The 20,487-nt window shown below is 46.9% G+C and overlaps 6 protein-coding genes across 6 annotated transcripts; 5 read left to right on the forward strand and 1 right to left on the reverse strand.

Moving 5' to 3' along the window:
• Positions 1–274: 274 nt before the first annotated feature.
• Positions 275–2,783, forward strand: V1513DRAFT_438439 (uncharacterized protein). The gene is made up of 7 exons (XM_066897060.1): positions 275–851; positions 911–1,010; positions 1,060–1,163; positions 1,216–1,667; positions 1,719–1,800; positions 1,857–1,932; positions 1,983–2,783. The coding sequence occupies exons 1-7, from the start codon at positions 589–591 to the stop codon at positions 2,670–2,672; spliced, it is 1,767 nt and encodes a 588-aa protein (XP_066755657.1). The 5' UTR covers positions 275–588; the 3' UTR covers positions 2,673–2,783.
• Positions 2,784–3,696: 913 nt separating this feature from the next.
• V1513DRAFT_423314 (uncharacterized protein) lies at positions 3,697–5,100 on the forward strand (the record flags this gene model as incomplete). Its single annotated transcript, XM_066896027.1, has 2 exons — positions 3,697–4,056; positions 4,117–5,100. The coding sequence occupies 2 exons, from the start codon at positions 3,697–3,699 to the stop codon at positions 5,098–5,100; spliced, it is 1,344 nt and encodes a 447-aa protein (XP_066755658.1).
• Positions 5,101–5,529: 429 nt separating this feature from the next.
• Positions 5,530–8,131, reverse strand: V1513DRAFT_477544 (beta-lactamase superfamily domain-containing protein). The gene is made up of 4 exons (XM_066900245.1): positions 7,489–8,131; positions 6,765–7,430; positions 6,421–6,715; positions 5,530–6,368 (listed from the first exon to the last, which is right to left on the reverse strand). Exons 1-4 carry the CDS (start codon positions 7,629–7,631, stop codon positions 5,832–5,834), a joined length of 1,641 nt encoding a protein of 546 aa, XP_066755659.1. The 5' UTR covers positions 7,632–8,131; the 3' UTR covers positions 5,530–5,831.
• A 64-nt stretch (positions 8,132–8,195) lies between these two features.
• Positions 8,196–9,236, forward strand: V1513DRAFT_438449 (DNA polymerase delta, subunit 4-domain-containing protein). The gene is made up of 2 exons (XM_066897061.1): positions 8,196–8,815; positions 8,879–9,236. Exons 1-2 carry the CDS (start codon positions 8,419–8,421, stop codon positions 9,094–9,096), a joined length of 615 nt encoding a protein of 204 aa, XP_066755660.1. The 5' UTR covers positions 8,196–8,418; the 3' UTR covers positions 9,097–9,236.
• Positions 9,237–9,665: 429 nt separating this feature from the next.
• V1513DRAFT_410182 (uncharacterized protein) lies at positions 9,666–13,793 on the forward strand. Its single transcript, XM_066895703.1, has 5 exons — positions 9,666–10,138; positions 10,206–10,312; positions 10,392–10,652; positions 10,707–11,684; positions 11,740–13,793. Exons 1-5 carry the CDS (start codon positions 9,915–9,917, stop codon positions 13,443–13,445), a joined length of 3,276 nt encoding a protein of 1,091 aa, XP_066755661.1. The 5' UTR covers positions 9,666–9,914; the 3' UTR covers positions 13,446–13,793.
• A 3,041-nt stretch (positions 13,794–16,834) lies between these two features.
• V1513DRAFT_429713 (uncharacterized protein) lies at positions 16,835–19,257 on the forward strand (the record flags this gene model as incomplete). The annotated part of the gene is made up of 2 exons (XM_066896329.1): positions 16,835–16,960; positions 17,014–19,257. The coding sequence occupies 2 exons, from the start codon at positions 16,835–16,837 to the stop codon at positions 19,255–19,257; spliced, it is 2,370 nt and encodes a 789-aa protein (XP_066755662.1).
• Positions 19,258–20,487: the final 1,230 nt, after the last annotated feature.

The following is a 20,487-nucleotide window of genomic DNA, read 5'->3' on the forward strand; positions in this document are numbered from 1 at the left end:
ATGCATCGTACAATTTATAGACCTAATCAAGAATTAAGCAGTACGACCAGATTTTAAAACGAAAAAAAAAAGAAAAAAATCTAATTAATACAATATTTTCTGGGACTCTTGAGTCGTGACAACATTGAGAGGATAACTGTGAGGGAATTTTATCACGGATAGTACGTACGTACACGTGAATAATGTCTAGGTGATAATCAAAGTTTATAAGGAGGCGCGCGGCGTATAAAACCCATGATCTTAGTGTACGCATCAGTCCTATTCCGCTTTTAACCTATTACGTATTGTCGCTCCCAGCAAAAAAATACACAAGGCCCGCACATTGTCAAAACAAGCTATAGATTTCTACGGAAATAGAGGTTGCTACAATTGCCTGATACTTGCCGAATCGGACGGAGTTTGAAGTCATGCATTGGCTAATGGCATTTTGTGGGCTACTTGCCCTATCTGGAATAAGCACTGGGATCAGCATGCCACGTCAGTAATTGCTAGTCTGAGTTTATACAATCGACCTCTAATTTACCATCGTGCTAACCTTCTTCACAAGGCTCAGGCAAATCTTACGCGGACGGTGAAATTATCCCTTTAATGGTCAACAAAGTCTCCTCGGACTCGACACAATTACCATACGCATACTACGATCTCAACTTCGTGTGCCCACCCAGTCCAGATGTGAAGCGCGTCGGGTTAAACTTGGGAGAAATTTTACGGGGAGATAGGATTGCAGGGTCAGACTATAATATTGTTATGGGACGAGATATTGAGTGTGAGCATTTGTGCGATGTGGAGGTTGATGCGGCGGGAATTGAGCGATCCAGTGCATTGATTCGGAATTCGTATGTCGTGGAATGGTGAGTTTTGAAATGAAGCCTTTGATGTGGGCTAAGGATTGGCTGATGTTGATCTCTAGGATTCTGGATAACTTGCCTGGCGCTACTTCGTACGTGTCTATGGACAAAACTCGAAAATATTATGCCGCCGGATTCAAGCTTGGTTCATATGAGAATGATGTATTTGCGTTGACATATGGAGGTTCAATTTGATGCTGATTGAAGTTAGGTTGCGTACCTCAACAACCACGTGACAATGATAATCAGATATCGACCGGATGGAAATAATCCAGGCAAGAATCTTATTGTCGCTTTCGAAGTGTATCCCAAGTCGTATGTAATTATTAATCTAGTTGTATTGGATCAATTGTCTAACTGACTGCAGAGTTCTGACGACGCCGGGGCAATGTCCCAAGAAGCTAGACAACGCAAAACCGCTTGCACTCGATCCCGCACAAGAGACAATGACGATCCCATATTCATATTCAGTGTACTTTAAAGAGGATCTGGACATTAAATATTCTGACAGGTGGGACCTCTATTTTCTTAATTCTTCAGATTCCAACAATATTCACTGGCTCGCGATCATCAATTCGCTCGTCATAGCGTCGTTCTTGACGACAGTGGTAGCTATCATAATGCTCCGAACACTGTCGCGTGATATTCAGTCGTACAATCAGGAGGGGCATGGCGAGGATGATAAGGACTTGCCAGAGGATATTGTTGGATGGAAGCTCGTGCATGGGGATGTATTCCGACCGCCTGTGCACAAGGGCGTGCTAGCATCATTGATCGGGACTGGTGTACAGATGTTTGTCATGGCATTCTCTATTCTATGTGAGTATGTGTTTGACCAATGTTGAGATACTCTGACTCACTAGATGAAAGTTATTGCCGCATTGGGACTCTTGAGTCCTAGCTACCGAGGCGGCTTTCTGAGTATTGCCTTGTTTTTGTTCGCATTTGCTGGGTAAGTCTCGGCAGACACCTTAAAGTTGTGTAAATAATTATTAACTTAGTTTGTAGTGTCTTTTCTGGATATTTCAGCTCGCAGCTGTACAAGTCATTCAAGGGTGAGAAGTGGCTCAAAAATGCTCTAAGAGTGAGGCACATGATTCTTTACAATTAAGGCAAGCGCTAAGTAGTATTTAGACATCAATGCTTGTCCCGGGAATTCTATTAGGCTGCGTTGTTGTGTTAAATTTCTTCTCATGGAGTCAGTCGTCGTCTTCTGCGATTCCTTTTGGTACCTTACTGGTGTTGATAAGTATGTGGCTGTTCATCCTCGTCCCATTAGTCGTCGTCGGAGGCTGGCTTGGCTTCATGCGCCCTGCGATAGAGTCACCTACGAGAATCAAGCAGATTCCGCGCCAGATTCCGCCAACACCGTGGTATATGAAACTCTCGTTTGCCATCTTCATCGGTGGCTTGATTCCGTTCGCGGCAATCCTAATTGAACTCCTGTTTATCCTTAAATCTGTTTGGCAGGACAAGACAGGATATTACTACATGTACGGTTTCCTTGGCCTGACATTCTGCATCTTGATGGTCACAGTCGTTGAAATATCGATCGTGACAACGTATTTCCAGCTATGTGCTGAAGATTACAACTGGTGGTGGCGCTCTTTCTTAGTAGGAACCGGGTCCGCGTTTTGGATTTTTGGATATTCAATCTGGTATTATTTCGCGAAATTGGACTTGTCGGGGTTCGTGTCTGGTTTACTATTCTTTTCGTATTCGTTGATTGGGTGTGTAGTGTATGGACTGTCCACAGGGACCGTGAGTTTTTTGGCTGCGTATTTCTTTGTACATAGGATTTATTTAGCGGTTAAGACTGATTAAGTGACCGGTGGTAAATGACGCGGATAAGGATTTGTTATAGGTTTGTTATGAGATTTTGATGGTTGCTCGCGGTATACAGCAAATAATATGACTACGCTATTATCTACAACGTTGTGTAAGTTTACGTTGCATTTCTTCTCGAACGTAACAGCTTTCGGATTTCTCTTCTAAACCTACGAAACTAAGCTGAAATGGAAACAGAACAGACCAGAATGCTTCCATGCGTTCGACAATCTCTACTCGCAAAGTCTTCTACTGGAGAACTACCTGCGGTGGGTTAAAGGTACACATATTCTCGGAACAGGCACAGCACCACAGGCACGTGACATGACGTAAGGTTCTTATGAGTCATGTCAGCCGCACAGACTGCCGAGGGCCCAAATGAGGTTGCGAAATCAGTCAGTCAACAGCCTCGGCTACCAGACTACGAAATAAATGAGATACTCAATTTTTGAGTGAGTTCTTCGTTAAGGACTTTCAAATGGCTAGACACGAATTAATGTTAGGCCATTTTCGGATCCTTGAGGTGATTGGCAATTGGGGGGGAGCAGTTGGCTCCAATTGAATATTCTTGGCGAGTTTGGCGAAAGTCTGTTGGTAGCAAAATCTAGTTAAAATCCGCGCTTCTCCGCTAATTGCTCATTGATGAGGCGGTGGATTAAGTTAGCTCACGGAAGTTGTTGGTCTCGTACCGGAAACTCATTGGTCCCTGCTCGCAATCCACTGCGTGGTGTTCCTGGCTCGTTTCTGCTCGTCTCAGCTGTTATGTAATTAGTGCCGCGGTCTTTTGTCCGCCTTGCAGATGCTCAGGCTTGCATGTTGGATCCCTGGCAATTAGTCATGCTGTATTACTTCTCTTGCGCTGCCTTCGCGCATATATATCTTTCGCGTCCCTCCTACCATAATGCTTTAACTATCCAGTATCGTCACTACCTAGCATTCTTCCCCGGTTTGCCTTCTGAACACGAGACCAGCTGCATATTGATCCCGGATCATATCCTACATATCTAGTTCCGCAGCCACTATGCCGTCGCTATCTCTTCGACAGTTGCATCCTATGCGGCCAGATTCGCCCGCATCAACAATCTCGTCGGGGTCTTCGGCCGCCGGTCTGTCCATTGTCTCTTCTGGTTCACTGTCATCATCCTCGCCGCACCGTCTACTTTCTCGACTCGGCCCCAGTTCTTCTCTGGGCGGCATGACCGTCGTTATTGAGAACCAGAAGCCGTACTACACGGTCGGTGACTGTCTTTCTGGCGCCGTCATCCTAAAACCAAAGAACGACACCGAGTTCGCAGAAATATATATTGCACTCGAAGGCACAGCCAAGTCATGGAACGAGAGCGCTAGTGTTGTTTGCGGTCGCGTCGATGCCAAGGATACCGTATGTTGTCAATATCTCCGTGGTTTCTGATCACAATTCTCTAATATAATGCATGGCCAGTTTTTGAAAATGTCAAGTCCAGTACAAGAGGATGATTACCCGTCACCAAAAATTTTTCGCGCTGGAGTGACGTACAAATTCAACTTTTCGTTCGTCTTACCGGAACATCTTCTCGAAAGCCACTGCGACCGTGTTCTGTGCCACAGACACCTGCCGTCGACCCTCGGGGACCCAAACATGCGTTCCGAACTCGATGACTGCTCACCAAATATGGCCCGCATAACGTACCAGATCATTGGCAAGGTCTTCAACACGAAAGACAACAGTAGTCGGAAATCAGTCCCGTACACCGCGTCGACGCCTATAGCTGTCATAGCTGCATATATGTCTGATATACGAAACATTCCGCATAGCCACTATAAGGATCAGGAGGTTAGCTTCACCAGCGGTGGATCCATTAGATTTTATCGCACCGCGAAAACGCTAAAAAAGGGAATAATTGGTCGGTCAACTATCGGCAATCTCGCGCTCGAGTTGTCGGTATTAAAGCCATTCGTCTACTTGAAAAACGAGTCTATTCCATTACTACTGGGGCTCTCATACTCTCACCTAGCGAACGTTAAGAAGTCAGACATCGTGATCCCAAATGTCGAATCGGTGTCGGTCAAACTACGGGTCTACACTTATTTCACTACGGTCCCTATGACATACATACCTCATCCTAAATCAAGAGCAGTGGATGCACGGCTAGGATTATACCAAGAGAGTTTTACGATTGCAAACTACACCTTCACAGCACCGACTCAGCTGGAATGGGCGAAAGAATCCGACACGCATTACTCATTCAACGCCACTATCCCACTAACACAGCCCAAACACCGCGCTCTTGTGCCAAATTTTTGGTCGTGCTTGATTGGTCGGCAGTACGAGGCTGAGGTTACCGTTAAGCTGTCGGGTTCGGGAGCGCAAACCATAGGCCTGAAAATACCCATCGAAGTCACGACCGACAAGATCGCGGACCAGGTTCTTAACATGACCGTTTGAAGGCAAGATGACGGCGTTCTAGTTATATCCCGCCCACAAGAGGAATCCGCTACTGACGATGATGACCATTTTCTTGAGGCGTTTTCTCGTTGGACGAAGGGCTTCTCAGTCACTAAACGTGCGACAAGCATTGACACATAGTGCTGGTGGGCCGGTATGAAATTCAACTGTTGGAAAATATAATCGCCGTGTCGGGCTCAAAAACCGGCTGACCGCTATTTTCGCTCTCTTGTTTAGTTCTTTGGGCATAGGTTGTCGGGTTCAGAATTCATGTTTTCTACCATGTTCCCCTGGTGGTCTTAGCGTTTGTCGTCACGTTTATAAGCTGTCAATGGTGTCATTACTTGCCGACTTTTTAGTGCTTTTCCATTGCACATATTTGATTGTACATATATGTAACTTAAATTAACTAATTTAATTCAATTAAATCACAACTGTCTCATGTACATACAACTTCATTAATTTATTTATTTATTTATATAAAGCAAATTAAAGCAAATAAATGACCCTGACGCCCTGTTCTTGTCCTGTCCTGGTATATTACCATCCCATGAATAATATTTAAAACAGAGAAAAGTCCAATACTCCATTGACGGCTCCGGTGTAACTTGGCCCGAAAACAAACATTGGACAAGTGCGTTGCTTAATATACAAAATATAAGGCAGTTGCCGGTAATAGCTCCGTACAAAACGCGCGGATGGGCCGTCGAAGTGAGGCTTGCAATTTGCATTTACCAAATCAAGGTATGCCGTCCTTCCAGGGCCTGCAGCCGCCTCACGCCAGACACCCTCGCGTCCGGCAATCTGAACGCCGCATCGTCATCAGATCCGCTTCCTGCCTCATCGGCCGACCGATACGGCACCACGATCGTCCGTCCAAACTCGGCAGCCCAGACCGCGTCCTGCAAGCCCGCAGCTACGGCTTCTTGCTCAAGCTTTTGCTTCGGCTCGAGGTAGTGCTCGTCGCTTAGTATGAATGTGGCCCAGTGCACGCCCACCAGCCTTTTCGCACCGAGATCAATCATGATTTGGACGCATTCAGCTGGGTCAACATGCTGCGGCTGTAGATGCCACCGAGGAGAATAAGCGCCGCAGGGGACTAGCGCGACTTCGCAACCAGTGCCGTAGACCTGCGAAATCCCCTTGAACAGCTCGGCCGAGTAGCCGGTATCGCCAGCGTGGAAAATAACTGGTCGTGTATTGTGCAATATCAAGAAGGAGCACCATAGCGTTCGGTTCGAGTCATACAGATGTCGACCTGACCAGTGCTGTACCCAATTGTCAACATATAGGAGAATGTGTTAAATTCAGAATACTTACCATGGAAGGGGTGCACGCTATTTCCCACCCTTCACGTTCTTTACCGGGTAGAGGTATTTTATCCCACCATTTTAATTCTGCAACGCGGTAAATCGCTTTCCGAGCGAGGTATCTCCTCAGGCCCATGGGCACTATCCACATTGCAGAATTGCCAATCTTTCTGATCGTGTCGTCTTCAAGATGGTCTGGATGATCGTGTGACACCAAGACAAAGTCTATCCGCGGGAGGTGTTCGAGCTGGCATGGACTCGGTCGTAGTCGTTTCGGGCCAATGTATGAATTGATAATGCGGGAGCTGCTGTACATTAGGTGATCCATCTGCACAAACGTCTCAAGAAACTTACCAAAACAACGGATCAGTAAGGAAATTGATCCCATGGCATTGAATGAATATACAACTCTGTCCGATCCAGGTTACTGTCAGTCTTTCATCTCGTGGCGGAATGACCGTGGGAATAATAGTTCTCGTAGCAGTATCATCCCCGATTGGCGAATGCGGCCCGCTACTGGTTGTATTGCTGCTTGTATCGGAAAGCGAATGTGCATCGTGACTTTCAGCCGGTATACGAGCAGACATAACGTATCGTTGACTGATTGGAGTCCACGAGTCAGCCAGCGTAGAGCTGTCGAGTTGAATATTCGTAGATGACCCGGTGTCAGATGAGTAGTACACCGCAGACGTGACCGAACTCGTAAGTCCAATGGGTGATGCATTTCCAGACGGCAACAAGTCCGGATTACTTGCTGTCTTGAGATCGCTTCCGCCAGTTCCTATGATACTATCTGTATCAAACAGAACTTCGAAATCAGGCCGATAGAGCGGAAGCAGTTCGGCAATCAATTCTTTATTGCGGGGAACCCCAGCACGCGGATTCCAACGGATAACTTCAACTATTTTCCATACAATAAATTCGAATATGCCTTGCTCTCTGTACTCGGGAAACGGATTAACGAAGCGGCCGCCGACAACCAGAACCGCGAATTGCTCTTCGGGAGATGAGTTTCGCAGACTAGACAACAATGAGAAGTTAAGTGCAAATCTTCAGCCATATAAGAATCCCAACTTACGTTTCCAAATCGCCGCTCTCCTTAGCACGGTTCGCACGGAGACTTCGCCGTTTGATAACACTCCAGCGCGCGCTGCTCATGTAGCCATAGTACAGCGAGTATATGGCAATCACGACAATACTGACATTGATCTTTGCACCCATCTTGACTGAACTGTATAAGTAATGCAAATGGTAATTTGCAGTGGCAGATGCGTAACAGCGACACGTCTCGTAACACGCAGTGGTCCTACAATAATATATTGATCCAGGCGCCGACGATGACTGTATATATCTACGGACACCTCGAATGCAGAGAATAAGACCTGGTATAGAGTTGCAGCAGCAAACCAGCGAGATTGACGAGCTATGGCTGCGAGATGCAAGATGCGAGAATCAAAGATTCAGGACGGGAGACGGAAGCCTACACGGGAGGTTGGGACAACCACACGCTGAGCACCCACGCTTCTAACTCCCAACTACTTCTTTTCCTGTCCCATATGAGGCACGGTTTTGCCGACTTTGAGGCGTAGTGTCACTCCAGAATAATAGTCGTTACTCAGCAGCGCAGTCACTAGCGTCCTCAGGAGTTGAAAATGTATATATGTATATTATAATTGATTATTTGTGAATTGACCTGATCTTGAAACGCTGTGTAGTCAAATGAAGTCATCGGTACCAATACCACGACAATTGTAAACAAATAACTCGAACATAGATTGTTGGGTAAGGGCTACAGCTGACTATTTATGACCTGCCCTTAACGGCTAGCTGATTGCAATATCTCGGGGGGTTGATACTTGTCACCTTTGTCTGCAACTCATCGCCAGGCAACCCACCAATAACTTGGATGAACAATCGTTAACACAGACCTCTTAAAGATATTGAAGATTGTAATACGAAGTTGCGCCGTCTAAAGGCTGTGTTCGTTATATTGGATTAGCAGATAATAATGGCTCCGCAAGCAAAGCGATCACGGTCAACATCGACGAACAAGAAGTCACTGGCAAAACAAGTCAGACTCACAGATAGTTTTAGGCAAAAGAAGATAGCATCTTCGCAAAATGTGACAGGCAAGAAGTTACAGCCACAGTCCTCGACAGAAGTCGTCCCGCCTGCCGCGTCACATACGCCATCTGACGAAGTCGAAGATTCTGCTCGTGAGATCGAAACTGAAGGCGAAGTCGAGAGTCAAGAGTTATCAGCACCCCCTGAGGAGGACGTGCAAAGGGAAGCAGATGAGCAGGTTGTTTCGGTGGAGCCGGAAGTTGAGGAGCCTTTGGACTATGACGATCCTCAATATCGGGCCTATTTCGACAAGACACAGAAAGTTAACATTGCCGCACCAAGTATGGCGATCGATATTATTTTGGCATGAAGTTGTCGTTGTGATAGTCTAACGTTTGTTCTAGTACACCAACAGGGAGTTTCGACTGTGCTGCGAATATTGAAAAACTTCGATTTGACGGCAGCCTACGGTCCAACTGTGGGCATGACACGGCTGCAGAGATGGCACCGTGCAGAAAAAATGGGACTTAAACCACCGGAAGTAGTTTACAAGATATTGATCAGCAAAGAGGGCAAGAGCATGGATGAATTACGAGAAGGATATCTGTATGGCCAGATATAATTATCGTATTTCTAGAGACAACGCCGCGATAGTTTGTGTCCTCTTTGTTTTACTCGCAGTTAATTGTTTTGGGATGGATTCAATGTTTTTGGCGCTATAGTGATAGTATATATATACATATATAATATAATCAAGGTGTGTTCGATATTGTTGAAGTCTCCCGTCCTCGAGATGTAGCTAATGGACGCCGGATGTGTCTATCACCAATGCTAAGGAATCCACTCCATAGTGCACATGTAAGACGCATTTCTTTGGGCATCGAAAGTCCAGTCTACTCCACGCGAAAATGTGGACGCTAATGCAACCATAACGGCGATGGCGAAAGTGTGTTTCGCCTCGAAGGCATCGCTTTCGTACAGACGCGGAATACCGGTGGAGAGTTCAATAACGGACGTCCAATCCAAAGAGTTGTAAGCAATTGAGCATTGCAGCCGATTTCTGTATGTAAGTATGCATTCAAATAAATTACGCCGCAGTCAATGTTCTTGTATAAGATGTGTTTGGTGTACTAGGGTTTGCTTGCCTGGCTGCACATCTTAGGTCAAAGTCGGGGAAGGGATAAGCTGGGCGTTGCGTGTATTTCGCGTCGAAAGAAGTCAAGCGAGTCCATACGCTATCATTCACAGACTCAACTTTGTGTGCCCGATATTTTGACAACTTCGCGCCTTCGTATAGATATTGCCTTATCTCGTTTGACATCGACGTCCGTGAACTCGATCGATTACAATTTTGTAAATTGCAGCGCTGGCTCCCGCCTTGTCCCGCAATCCTCAAACGTTTTGTACACAACTACTCCTGGCGCGAGATCTACACACACGATGTCTGCCAGCGACAAGGTCATCAATGACATCTACAGAAAGATTGAGCGCGAACGCTCCCTGATACAGGGTGCGAAGGCCATGAGCCAGAACACAGACAATCAGGATGTTAAAACGCGCTGCGAATCAAATATTGTTGAATCGAAGAAGAACATAGCTTATCTAGAGAAGATGCTCCAGGATCTTCAACTCAAGCGCAGATCTATCATTTCTCCTCATGCAGGGTATGCTTGACAGCTACTTACACCTTTTATGAATTTATTAGAAATGGGTGGTTAACTGTGAATCCAGGCCGGACGGAACGAACAGATCGGATGGCGCTCCCGTAGTTCCGCGGAAGGACAGCGATCTGCCTGGTACTAGAGGACCAAAGACGCGCCTTAATTATACAGACTTAGGTATGATTTGAATTATGCTGTGATTGTGGCGCGTTGTCGATTCGTATTGAGATGGTGGGCTGACGAATAATCTTTATAGACCTTATTAAATATGATTCGCCATACCTTGGACCGCGAATCCAACTGATGTTACAGCAACTCGAATTCAAGTTATCGCTGGAGAAGAAGTACAAGGAGGGCATTGAGAAGTTGGTCAGACTTTATGAAATCGAGGGCGACCGTCGCAACAAGGCGCAAGCTGAGAATCAGAGAATAGAGAGTTATCAGAAAATGCATCTTTTGAAGTTGGCACTTAAAAGATACCAAGATATGCATATAGATTTAGATGATGATCTACAGGGTAATTTTTTACTGCTTACTTTGGATATAGAGAGCGTGCTGACGATGGAAGTAGATAATTCAAATCTTAACAACCCGAATATTAGAACCGGATTAAGCGGCAGACTCAGGATTACGATTATTTCTATTGAGGCCGTGGATCATGCTGCCACGCAACGCAATAAAGCCCCCGAAACTTCGGTTATGATCAAAGCGGACGACCAAGCTAAAGTAAAAACTAGGCCGTCGCGCACAGACAAGTGGAACGAAACATATGATCTCGAGTTGGATAAGGCGAATGAAGTAGAGATTACAGTGTACGATCGATCTGGTGATCACGATGTCCCAATCGGAATCATGTGGATGCGTATTGCCGATATTGCCGAAGAATTGCGGCGAAAAAAACTTGAACTGGAGCTATCTAACCGCGAGTGGGTCCCAGCAGATCAAACGCAGGCTGACAGAGATGCTAAGCCTCCATTGTCAGCCGCCAGTGGCAGTAGCTCATCGGGCTCGGCTCGTCCCGCTGGTGCACCGGGGAAGCCGTCAGTTGGCGGCAGCAGCCACCCTGGAATTGAGTCCGAGCAGAATGTGTATGTTGATTCTTGGTTCGTCCTCGAACCGACAGGGAGGATCCAAATCAGAGTCAGCTTCATCAAGCACAACGTCAACAAGCGACCGCTTGAGCTAGGTAGGCTGGGACGCCAAGGCGCCATTCGACAGCGTAAAGAGGAAGTTCATGAAATGTACGGTCACAAGTTCGTGCAGCAGCAATTCTACAATGTTATGAGATGCGCTTTCTGCGGAGAGTTTTTAAAGTACTCCGTTGGTTACCAATGCGAAGACTGCAAATACACTTGCCACAAGAAGTGCTATGTCAAGGTTGTCACGAAGTGTATCTCTAAGTCCAGCGCGGACACAGACCCCGACGAGGAAAAAATCAATCACAGAATCCCCCACAGATTCGAACCTATTACAAATATCAGTGCAAACTGGTGCTGTCACTGCGGTTATATGCTGCCTCTTTTGAAAAAGAGTGCGAGGAAGTGTACAGGTATGTTATATTGCAAGTATATCTTTCTACCGTTATGATAGCTAAATATTTGCAGAATGCGGGCTGACGTGCCATGCTGATTGCGTGCACCTGGTGCCCGATTTCTGCGGCATGTCTATGGAGACAGCCAATACAATCCTAATGGCGCTCAGGAACCAGAAGCCTACTATTGCTAAGATAGACCTGAGTCATCCCCCGCCAATGAATCGACCAGACTTGGTGTCTAGACTGAAGCCCACACCTTCTATTCAGTCGTCCTCAGCGCAGAGCTACACAAGTTCTGCACCATCCACTCAAATTTCTCTTCCTCAAGAACCTCCATCGCCCCAGACTTCCCGGACTAGTTCCGCTGCCTCCAGTGCGGCAGCCGCTGCAGCTGCAGCAGCAGCTATGGGCAGGGCGTCACCGCAGCCTCAGTATGATCCGTACCGACAGGCGAAATCTGCACAGCAGCGACCTTATCAACCGCCTTCGCCTTCTAGCTATAAATCGGATTACTCTGACTATCAACGGCAAATAGCACCGCTCAATGTTACAGCTCCTACTACGCAATCTGTGGCTGCTGCTGACCAGGCATATGGGCCTACAGCATTGTCACCGCAACAGCTTCTCCAGCAACAGCAGAGGATGAGCTACATTGCGTCCCCAGGACTAGACGGGAAACCTGCGCAACGAGTTCCTCGAAAGCCACTGGAACCCGGCGCGAGTGCGAACAAACAGGTTGCAGTGCCAGTTTCACAGACACTAGTTTCGAGGAAGAAGATTGGCTTGGATGATTTCAATTTCCTTGCCGTACTCGGAAAGGGCAACTTTGGTAAGGTCATGCTGGCCGAGGCGAAACAGAGCAAGAAGCTGTATGCCATCAAGGTTTTGAAGAAGGATTATATCTTGGAGAATGACGAAGTTGAGAACACGAGGTCTGAGAAGCGGGTATTTTTGATTGCCAATCAGGAGCGACACCCGTTTTTGTTGAATTTGCATTCGTGCTTCCAGACCGAAACTCGAATTTACTTCGTTATGGAGTATATCAGTGGTGGTGATTTGATGTGGCATATTCAGAAAGAGCAGTTCTCGACTCCAAGAGCACAGTTCTATGCAGCTGAAATTTGCTTGGGTTTGAAGTATTTCCATGATTGTGGTGTTATCTATCGTGATTTGAAATTGGACAACATCTTGCTTACGTTGGATGGCCACGTGAAGATTGCGGATTACGGTCTTTGCAAAGAAAATATGTGGCATGGAAACACGACTGGTACCTTCTGCGGTACTCCGGAACTTATGGCGCCGGAGATTTTGCAGGATCAAAAATATGGCAGGGCGGTTGACTGGTGGGCTTTCGGCGTGTTGATATACCAGATGATCCTCGGCCAGTCGCCGTTCCGCGGAGATGACGAGCAGGAAATTTTTGGTGCGATTCTCAGAGACGAGCCTCTCTACCCGATTCATATGGCACGCAATTCAGTTTCAATTCTGCAACAGCTGCTGACCCGCGATCCCTGGCAACGACTCGGTTCAGGCCCGAACGACGCCAAAGACGTTATGGCGCATCCTTACTTCTCAAACATCAATTGGAACGATATTTATCACCGGCGCGTGCAACCACCGTTTATTCCAACGATCGATTCTCCGACAGACACGCGCAACTTTGACCAAGAGTTCACCCGCGAGGTACCTGTTTTGACGCCGGTGAACACGGTACTGACTAAGGCGGATCAGGAACAGTTCAGGGGATTCTCGTACATGCGGGCCGATCCTTTGTAGATATGTCGTGAGACGACGAGAACGATAGAAATATATATGTTTTTCCATGAGGATTAGTGTCATTGCGTCTGGGTAGATGTAAACTTTCTATACGTTATTTTCAACTACGTTTTGTTTATGGGATTTTACAGCTGCAGTACGACGGTAAGAGAGACAATTGGTTTCGACAGGGACGGCGCTCTAATGTTCTATATATCGCTTACATGCAATGCATATATATCTAATGTGATCTTCCAGTGGAGTTATCATGTTTAATTTTTTTTTCTTTTGTGTATATTGTATCTAATTGTTATGGTTATGCCGGAATCATGATAGGCGAGTGACGAAATGTAAAGCGTGATATGATAAATCAGTAGTTAATTCTGTGTAGAATTGTTTTGTGAAAAAAAAAATGTGAAGCCCGCCCACGTTAAACACCAAAAGCATATATTTTAGACCAAAGCTAAAGTCGATCCGACAAACGTTGTACTGGAACATCACCGTGAGTAATGGCTATGTGTAAAGACGGTTCTGTCCAAATCGAGGAAGCGGACCTGCCTATCAGACAGTCGTCAGACAAAGCGAGACCTCGTGGTGATCGTGGACAGACAATGGCTGCGACAGCCGTGAACGTGATACGGCTAAGCGACCGAAACAGTAGGGCTGGAACTGGGCATAAAATTGCACGACCATGCGATTACTGCTATTACTATATATATTATCGGCCCCCTGGAGATCATTCGGAAGAAGCATTATGGCGTTCATTTATTTAGTATTTAATATAGCATTGTTAATTGATAGCATTTGCGTTTATATTACGACTGTTGCAGATGTCAAAATTATCGCGAATCAGGGTCATTGACGGGTTGTTCACGTAGAGTGGGGCGATGATGCGGGATCCAGGGCGACGGTAATCACATGTGCCTTTGTCGAAGTTCTTCATTTACGTATGTACGAAGTTATCAGTAGGGTAGATATATGCATACCCAGTGTTACTTACGCCGAGTGATCTGAAGGTTGGTTGCTAACTTCGATGTGGACGTGGGATTTTGGTGATTCAGAATGACTGAGAGATGTAAACTTTTTTTGCGAGGGAGATGACTGGGATGTTGGCAGCAGCTATCATCTGCCCTTGTCTTCCAACCACACCTGCGGTCCCACATTTGTGGTTAGGATCATTATACTGTAGTCACAGCATAAGTAAAATACATACTTGTCGCCAGTGTCCAAAAAAAACAAATATATTGGACGATCTTAGAGAGAGTTGGTCTCTCCGCACGGGATGTTAGGACGTTGCGATGGTAACTAGCTACACTCAAAGGCTGGGTGTTCGCCAAAAACCCATGAATCAGACAATTAACTTTAAATGTAAATGGTGCGTCGACAATGCAGTAATCCCAGGAATATTCGTCTGGGCACAGTTTATAGCTCTAGCCTTTCGCCACGATCCAAGTTTCCACGAATTAGAAAATCAATCCACATTAAAGCCTTACTAATTTGGTTTATCTTCGACGGAGTCGACATAGGAAATGATAATGAGACGTCTCGTCAGATGTCAAATTGTAAGTCCCAGAAAGTACAGCTAATATCAAAGGAGGTGTATGGACCGTCACATTCCGGCCACCAAGAGAATTAAGGACTCTTGTGAAGGACCGACTAGCAGTCAGTTAATTACTTTGCAACGGCCGTTTTCTGTCTACTCTCTGAGATCGACGCGCTCACATGGATGTTTGAGATGGTCTAGGGCGGTTGACCTTCCGTAGGCCGGTGCACTTACATGGAAATCAAAAGTATGGCGCCGGCCCGGGCTCTGACAACCTGTAAGCGAAAACTACGTCATACCGAACCAAACTTTTGGGTCGCAAAAACGGTCCGACTGTGCGATGGTACATAAATTGCAAGCCAAAAAAGCGGTATCCTAACTAGCGAGCGGTAGATCCCGAGTGCACGGATGCCGAGCAAGGCGACCTGGGGCTTATACTTACTATAAGGCTCAATGGCCAAACTCACACACACCCCCCCGTAGCTTAAGCGCTCACACGTCAAATGCACTCGGCGCCCGGCAGCTGATAATTAATGAGCCGTACCGTCGCAGTCGTTAGACCCGCTCACCAGCTTACATGTTACGGCTATGGCCGAGACTGGGGTTATTTTGCTCGCAGGTTATGCTCCGATATTATCAAACTTCGAAAGGAAAATCGATGCTCCGGACTAAAAATTCAGCTTCGGCTCATCAAAGTTGGTATACTTCTGCGCGATTCTATCTCTACGACGTGAGCCTGTGACATGGTTTGAGTAAGATAGTGCAGTCTGCCGCCAGTATGAGAGTGTTTATGAGCAATGCGCGATGGCATCGTATCGCGCGACCTTTGTGTATTAGAATAGAAACACCAAAGCTCATCGGTCAAAAGTGATCGTGACCTTTGACCAGTGTTGGATTCGCCAGCATGCCAAGCGCGGGATACGGTTGGTTGTGACCGGGTTATGCTCTCGACGCTGATCAGGTACAGCTGCTGGCTCGCTTACTCTGCCGTACCCTCTGCATTTACCGATTCACTTCACTGAGGAACATGCTGGGGAACTGCGTTTCTCTACCTCACACCTGACCGCCGTTCAGACTGCTACTGAAAGTACCTTAGCGTACCACTTACTAGCCGCAGAAAATGAACCGTTGTGGCGGCCTCGTGCGACCATCGGCCGGGCTTGTTCGTGAGGTGTCCTGCGGCGCGCGATTTCTCCACTCTGCTTGCTCTCCACGGTCCCACTAGATCCGAACCGACAGCGGTCGTGGCTGCTCTTGACTGCGCTCAGGATTTGGCCGCTTCTGGCTGCCGCCGTGCTGCCCGCAGTGCTGGCTCACTATCTGCTATCGACGTCATGATCTTGTCATCCGCCCGCCTGTAGATTTACGAGCCCATCGACGTTCTGTCCGTTCGCGGTATACTTCAATAGTTTTGCAGTCTGTGCTTCTGCGCCAATGTCCACAGACTCCTCTCGTACCTCTCGCCCTTAACTCTCGCTCTCTCTCGGTTCATTCGTGTCCCTGGGGTGCCCCGGTCCTATCTGCTGCAGGTCTGCATCTTGGTCATTGCACGCAGTCTGCAAACCAAAAGACTACGAAGTTAGTCTCCGCTCAATCAGCCGCGAGCTGTACCGACATATGACACGATTCTGCTCGGGTCATGCCACCTCTTCATCGTCGAAGCACTAAACCATTATCGTGTTATCAACCGGCGCTCAGCCAATTGATGGACTTCACAAGTTCTCCACCCTCAGAGCTTTCAGCAACTTTTTCTTTCCATTAACCAACTGATCTCTGTTGTTCGTCTCTTATACGCGTACTTGGCATCAGGTTGTTCGATAAATCGCGTCCTTTGCGTCTGGGCTACGCTGCTCCGGCGCTGCTAATAATGCAACCGCTGCAATCTTTCTATCATCGCGATACGTCGCCAAGTTGTAGTACTTGTGTGCATGATCATACGTATTCGAATACATCAAGGCAAATTAATGACGGCCAGAACTCGAAGATCAAACAGGTTAGCACGACTGTCGATAATGTTTGTACCGGCTTAACACTGTTGGTGTACAGATCCTCCGCGATTTGAAAAATCTCGAGCAGGGGCAATCGCTGGAATTCATGTTGGTGCTCGTACAGTCCGATTCCAGTCAACGCGCCGAAATTTTCACATCTGCCGCCCTTGATGGTCATACGACATCTATATTACCAACCGGTCGGTCAGGTCGGCTATTGAAATTAGTTGCGGACTATAGATCTGCTGCACACTCATCGACTCGGATCCGCCGCTCATCAACTGCCAATCGCGCATTTCCAGTGTCTGACAGTGGCCAGGATGACTGTGAGCTTTGTAGTCCGGGGTTTACTGTCGCAGCTGGCGTTGTTGGATTCAAATCACAGTGCGGAGCTTGGAGTTCGCTGCCTGGTAGGAACGCGGACGAACATGACATGAAGCATGTCATTACAGCACCACCACGGACAAGAGCGCCGGAGCCATTGGATACAGGATCTTTAAAGTTGCTTGCGTTTGATTCATCAATGAAAATATTTTCATCTCCGACTGCGTCTGGTGACTCATATAACGGAGAAACCGCCATGGCCGGTGAACAAGCAGGTCAGGGATACCTATCGCCACAATCGACAGAGTCATCATGGTCGTCACAACAGACTTCATTGATCTCAGACCCGCCGTCTCCCAATGTTCCGATAATTTCAGAGCATGTACCATTAGCGACACAGTCTTCGCAAAAGGAAGATTTTTTCCCTTCCCAAGCACAGCGCGCCAGGCCACCGCCACTTCGTATCCAAGCCGGTGACGATCTCCCTTCTGCTCAGCGAAGTGACGACGGGCACACAGAGTATCATCCGTTAGTGATCTGTGATCGTGAGGCCGTGACCGCGCTCTTGGAAGCCAAATTTCTACAACTGCAGCAACTTGTCTGCAAAGTCGTGGCCAAGGCGTGGATTAAAGTCATTGAACCGAAGAAGCAGTCGAATCACCCATATAACAAAGGCGAAGAGTTCAAGCCTGATTGGTGGCCATCAGAGGCACGGCACAAGGAGCCAGATCATCTTATGAAGCCGGAGCGGCTAGCTTTGCTAGTTAGTATGCTACGATGTAGGCGGGTTGACCTCAAGCAGCTCCGCGGAGCAACTACAGAGTGTGCGATCAGTATTCCTCCCGAAAAGATGGAGGTATTAGAGGAGATTTATTATGTGGCGGAGATGGAGGATCGATATGGCAAATCAGGAAAACGCACGGCGACAGAGGATTCGGCTGAGGAGGGCAATAAGGCGACGAGTGACGACAGGAAACAAGTACAAGGCGAAGTGGAGGACAGTCCGGTTGTTGTGTGGACAATTGCTACGGAAAAGCCGGCCAAACCCAGCCAGATTTCTGCTACTGCCGCTGTACGAGCTTCGTCTCGATCATCGAATACGTTCGCCTCGGCCTCACGGATATCCGTGCAGCCAGCGAGTCCTGCCAAGCGGTCTAGCACGGAGATGGAAAGTAACTCATCGGATATTCAAGTTGGCGTAGAATCGCAACGACAGCCATGTATCTCGTGCATGCCAGCAAACTGCATACCTGTGCCTATTCAGAAGCCGACTGAGGATAAGCTGACCGATTTGGACATCCACCATCGCTACGACAACCACCTGTTGACACAACAGAATCGAAGCACTCATGGAGTTCAAGATTTGCAATTTCAAGGCTCAGTTATTCCACGCAAAGCCGAATCGACGTCTCCGTCATCACTTGATATGTTTACGCCGCGCGATGCTCACAATGCTACAAGCGAGTTTCAGTTCGTTTACGGAAGCCGCCTTGTTCCAAAAAATTGTCCGTCTGTAGATGGTAGGCAGGTGCCGCCACCGAGCCACCGACGATATACGACTGGCTGCTTGCTCGATTTGATGTCGGACTCTACTGCAGATCCATCTAGCTCGGATGTCGATACTGCACTCTTCGCATTCCCTCCTCGCCGCCATTCGCAGCAGATAGCGATGCCATCTCAGCCAAATATATATTCAAATGCTGGAGCGGCGGGAGCAGGAATGGAGTCTACGTTTGACAATGGGGAGGACTATCCTGCTTTTGTTCACATGCTTTCTGAAGTTGTTTCGTCACTGCATCGTGCGAATACTGGGCAATTGCCGGCATCCGCGGACCAGAGATTTATTCCCAATGGCGAATTTGTTGGTCAAGCAGATATTTCATTCGAAGCAGATTTGGCTAACATGGCGGGGTACGCTGCCGGATTTGGAGAACTGGCGATGTCGAGCGGCGTGCCGGAATTGGGTGGATTAGGATAAAATACTATAGATTGATACACAAACGAAATGATGACTTAATGACCAAGTTATAATGCCAGTTACGATTGATGTATTCATTTTATGCAGTTTATGATGATTTTGCGGTTGGTATCATGTCCATGCCTGCCTAGCGTTATGATTTCTAGTAATATTTGGAAAAATATGGATCCATTTATGTGTATATCGCTTGTTTGTTATCCTTGATGTGCTTATAACGAATCTAATGATGATATTTGTTTTACGATCAGCCTAGGAAAACCATCAACGCTGAGATTTCCATTTTAATTGATTGCAATTGGTTAAGCATAACATGGAATGAAGCTGCAATAACGACATACGCGAGGTCAATGAGGAACGTTGGCGTTTGTCGAAGACGTTGTGCGTTTAGGCCGTAAAAGACGAGGAATTGAGCTGTCATGACCAGTCACAATTGCGGAGACAAGTAGATTATAAGGTTTGTATGCGGGGATAGGAAGTTGAAAGCACACTATCTTCTCACATTTGATTCACGATGTCGTCCACCAGCATGTTCCAGCGGGTTATTTTACAGACGGTCGCTTGTTCAAACTTCAGGCACGAACAAGAGCCATATAGAGACAGAGAGGTCAGCTAAGTGAAATGAACTCACAAAGGTAGTGACATGACAGCCAAATATTATTTGCAATGCTATCTGGTATTTAATAAAAAGTTTAGACATATCTCACAGTTGCGGGATGATCATTACTATCAGAAAATTAAAAGACTTATCGTTAGTCGACAATGTTCTCCGGTTGCGGGTCTTGTTCATGATACTGGATCGGAGAAGCCGCCAATTAATGTCTCACGAATCTCGCAAGCATAACTTCTTAAGCGTAGTACCCTAAACCTATCAGTCAAAAACCAATTGCGGGGAAATAAAGCCACAATTGCTGCAGTAACAAGATGAATTAAACACAAAAAATATCATTCCTTTCTTTATCGCCTGCACATGCTAAAAGTAAGACGCTGAACCTTGTCTAATATAAAACAAGGTACAAAATGGTCGACTGGCGGGATGCCGGTGACACGACTGAATGACGTAATTTACAAGCTGCCACTTTGTAAAAGCCAGGCAAGTTCATTCAGTCCATGACGTCAACAAATCGGCTTAGTCTCGTGCCCATAGAACACACACACACACACTCTCAGAAGCCATTATTTGATGAGACAAACAAAATTAGTGTAAAATAGAGTTGTCCAACACGTGAGGCA

This window comes from Lipomyces chichibuensis, assembly GCF_038497645.1.
Source record: "Lipomyces chichibuensis strain CBS 12929 unplaced genomic scaffold V1513scaffold_4, whole genome shotgun sequence".
Classification (NCBI taxonomy): domain Eukaryota; kingdom Fungi; phylum Ascomycota; class Lipomycetes; order Lipomycetales; family Lipomycetaceae; genus Lipomyces; species Lipomyces chichibuensis.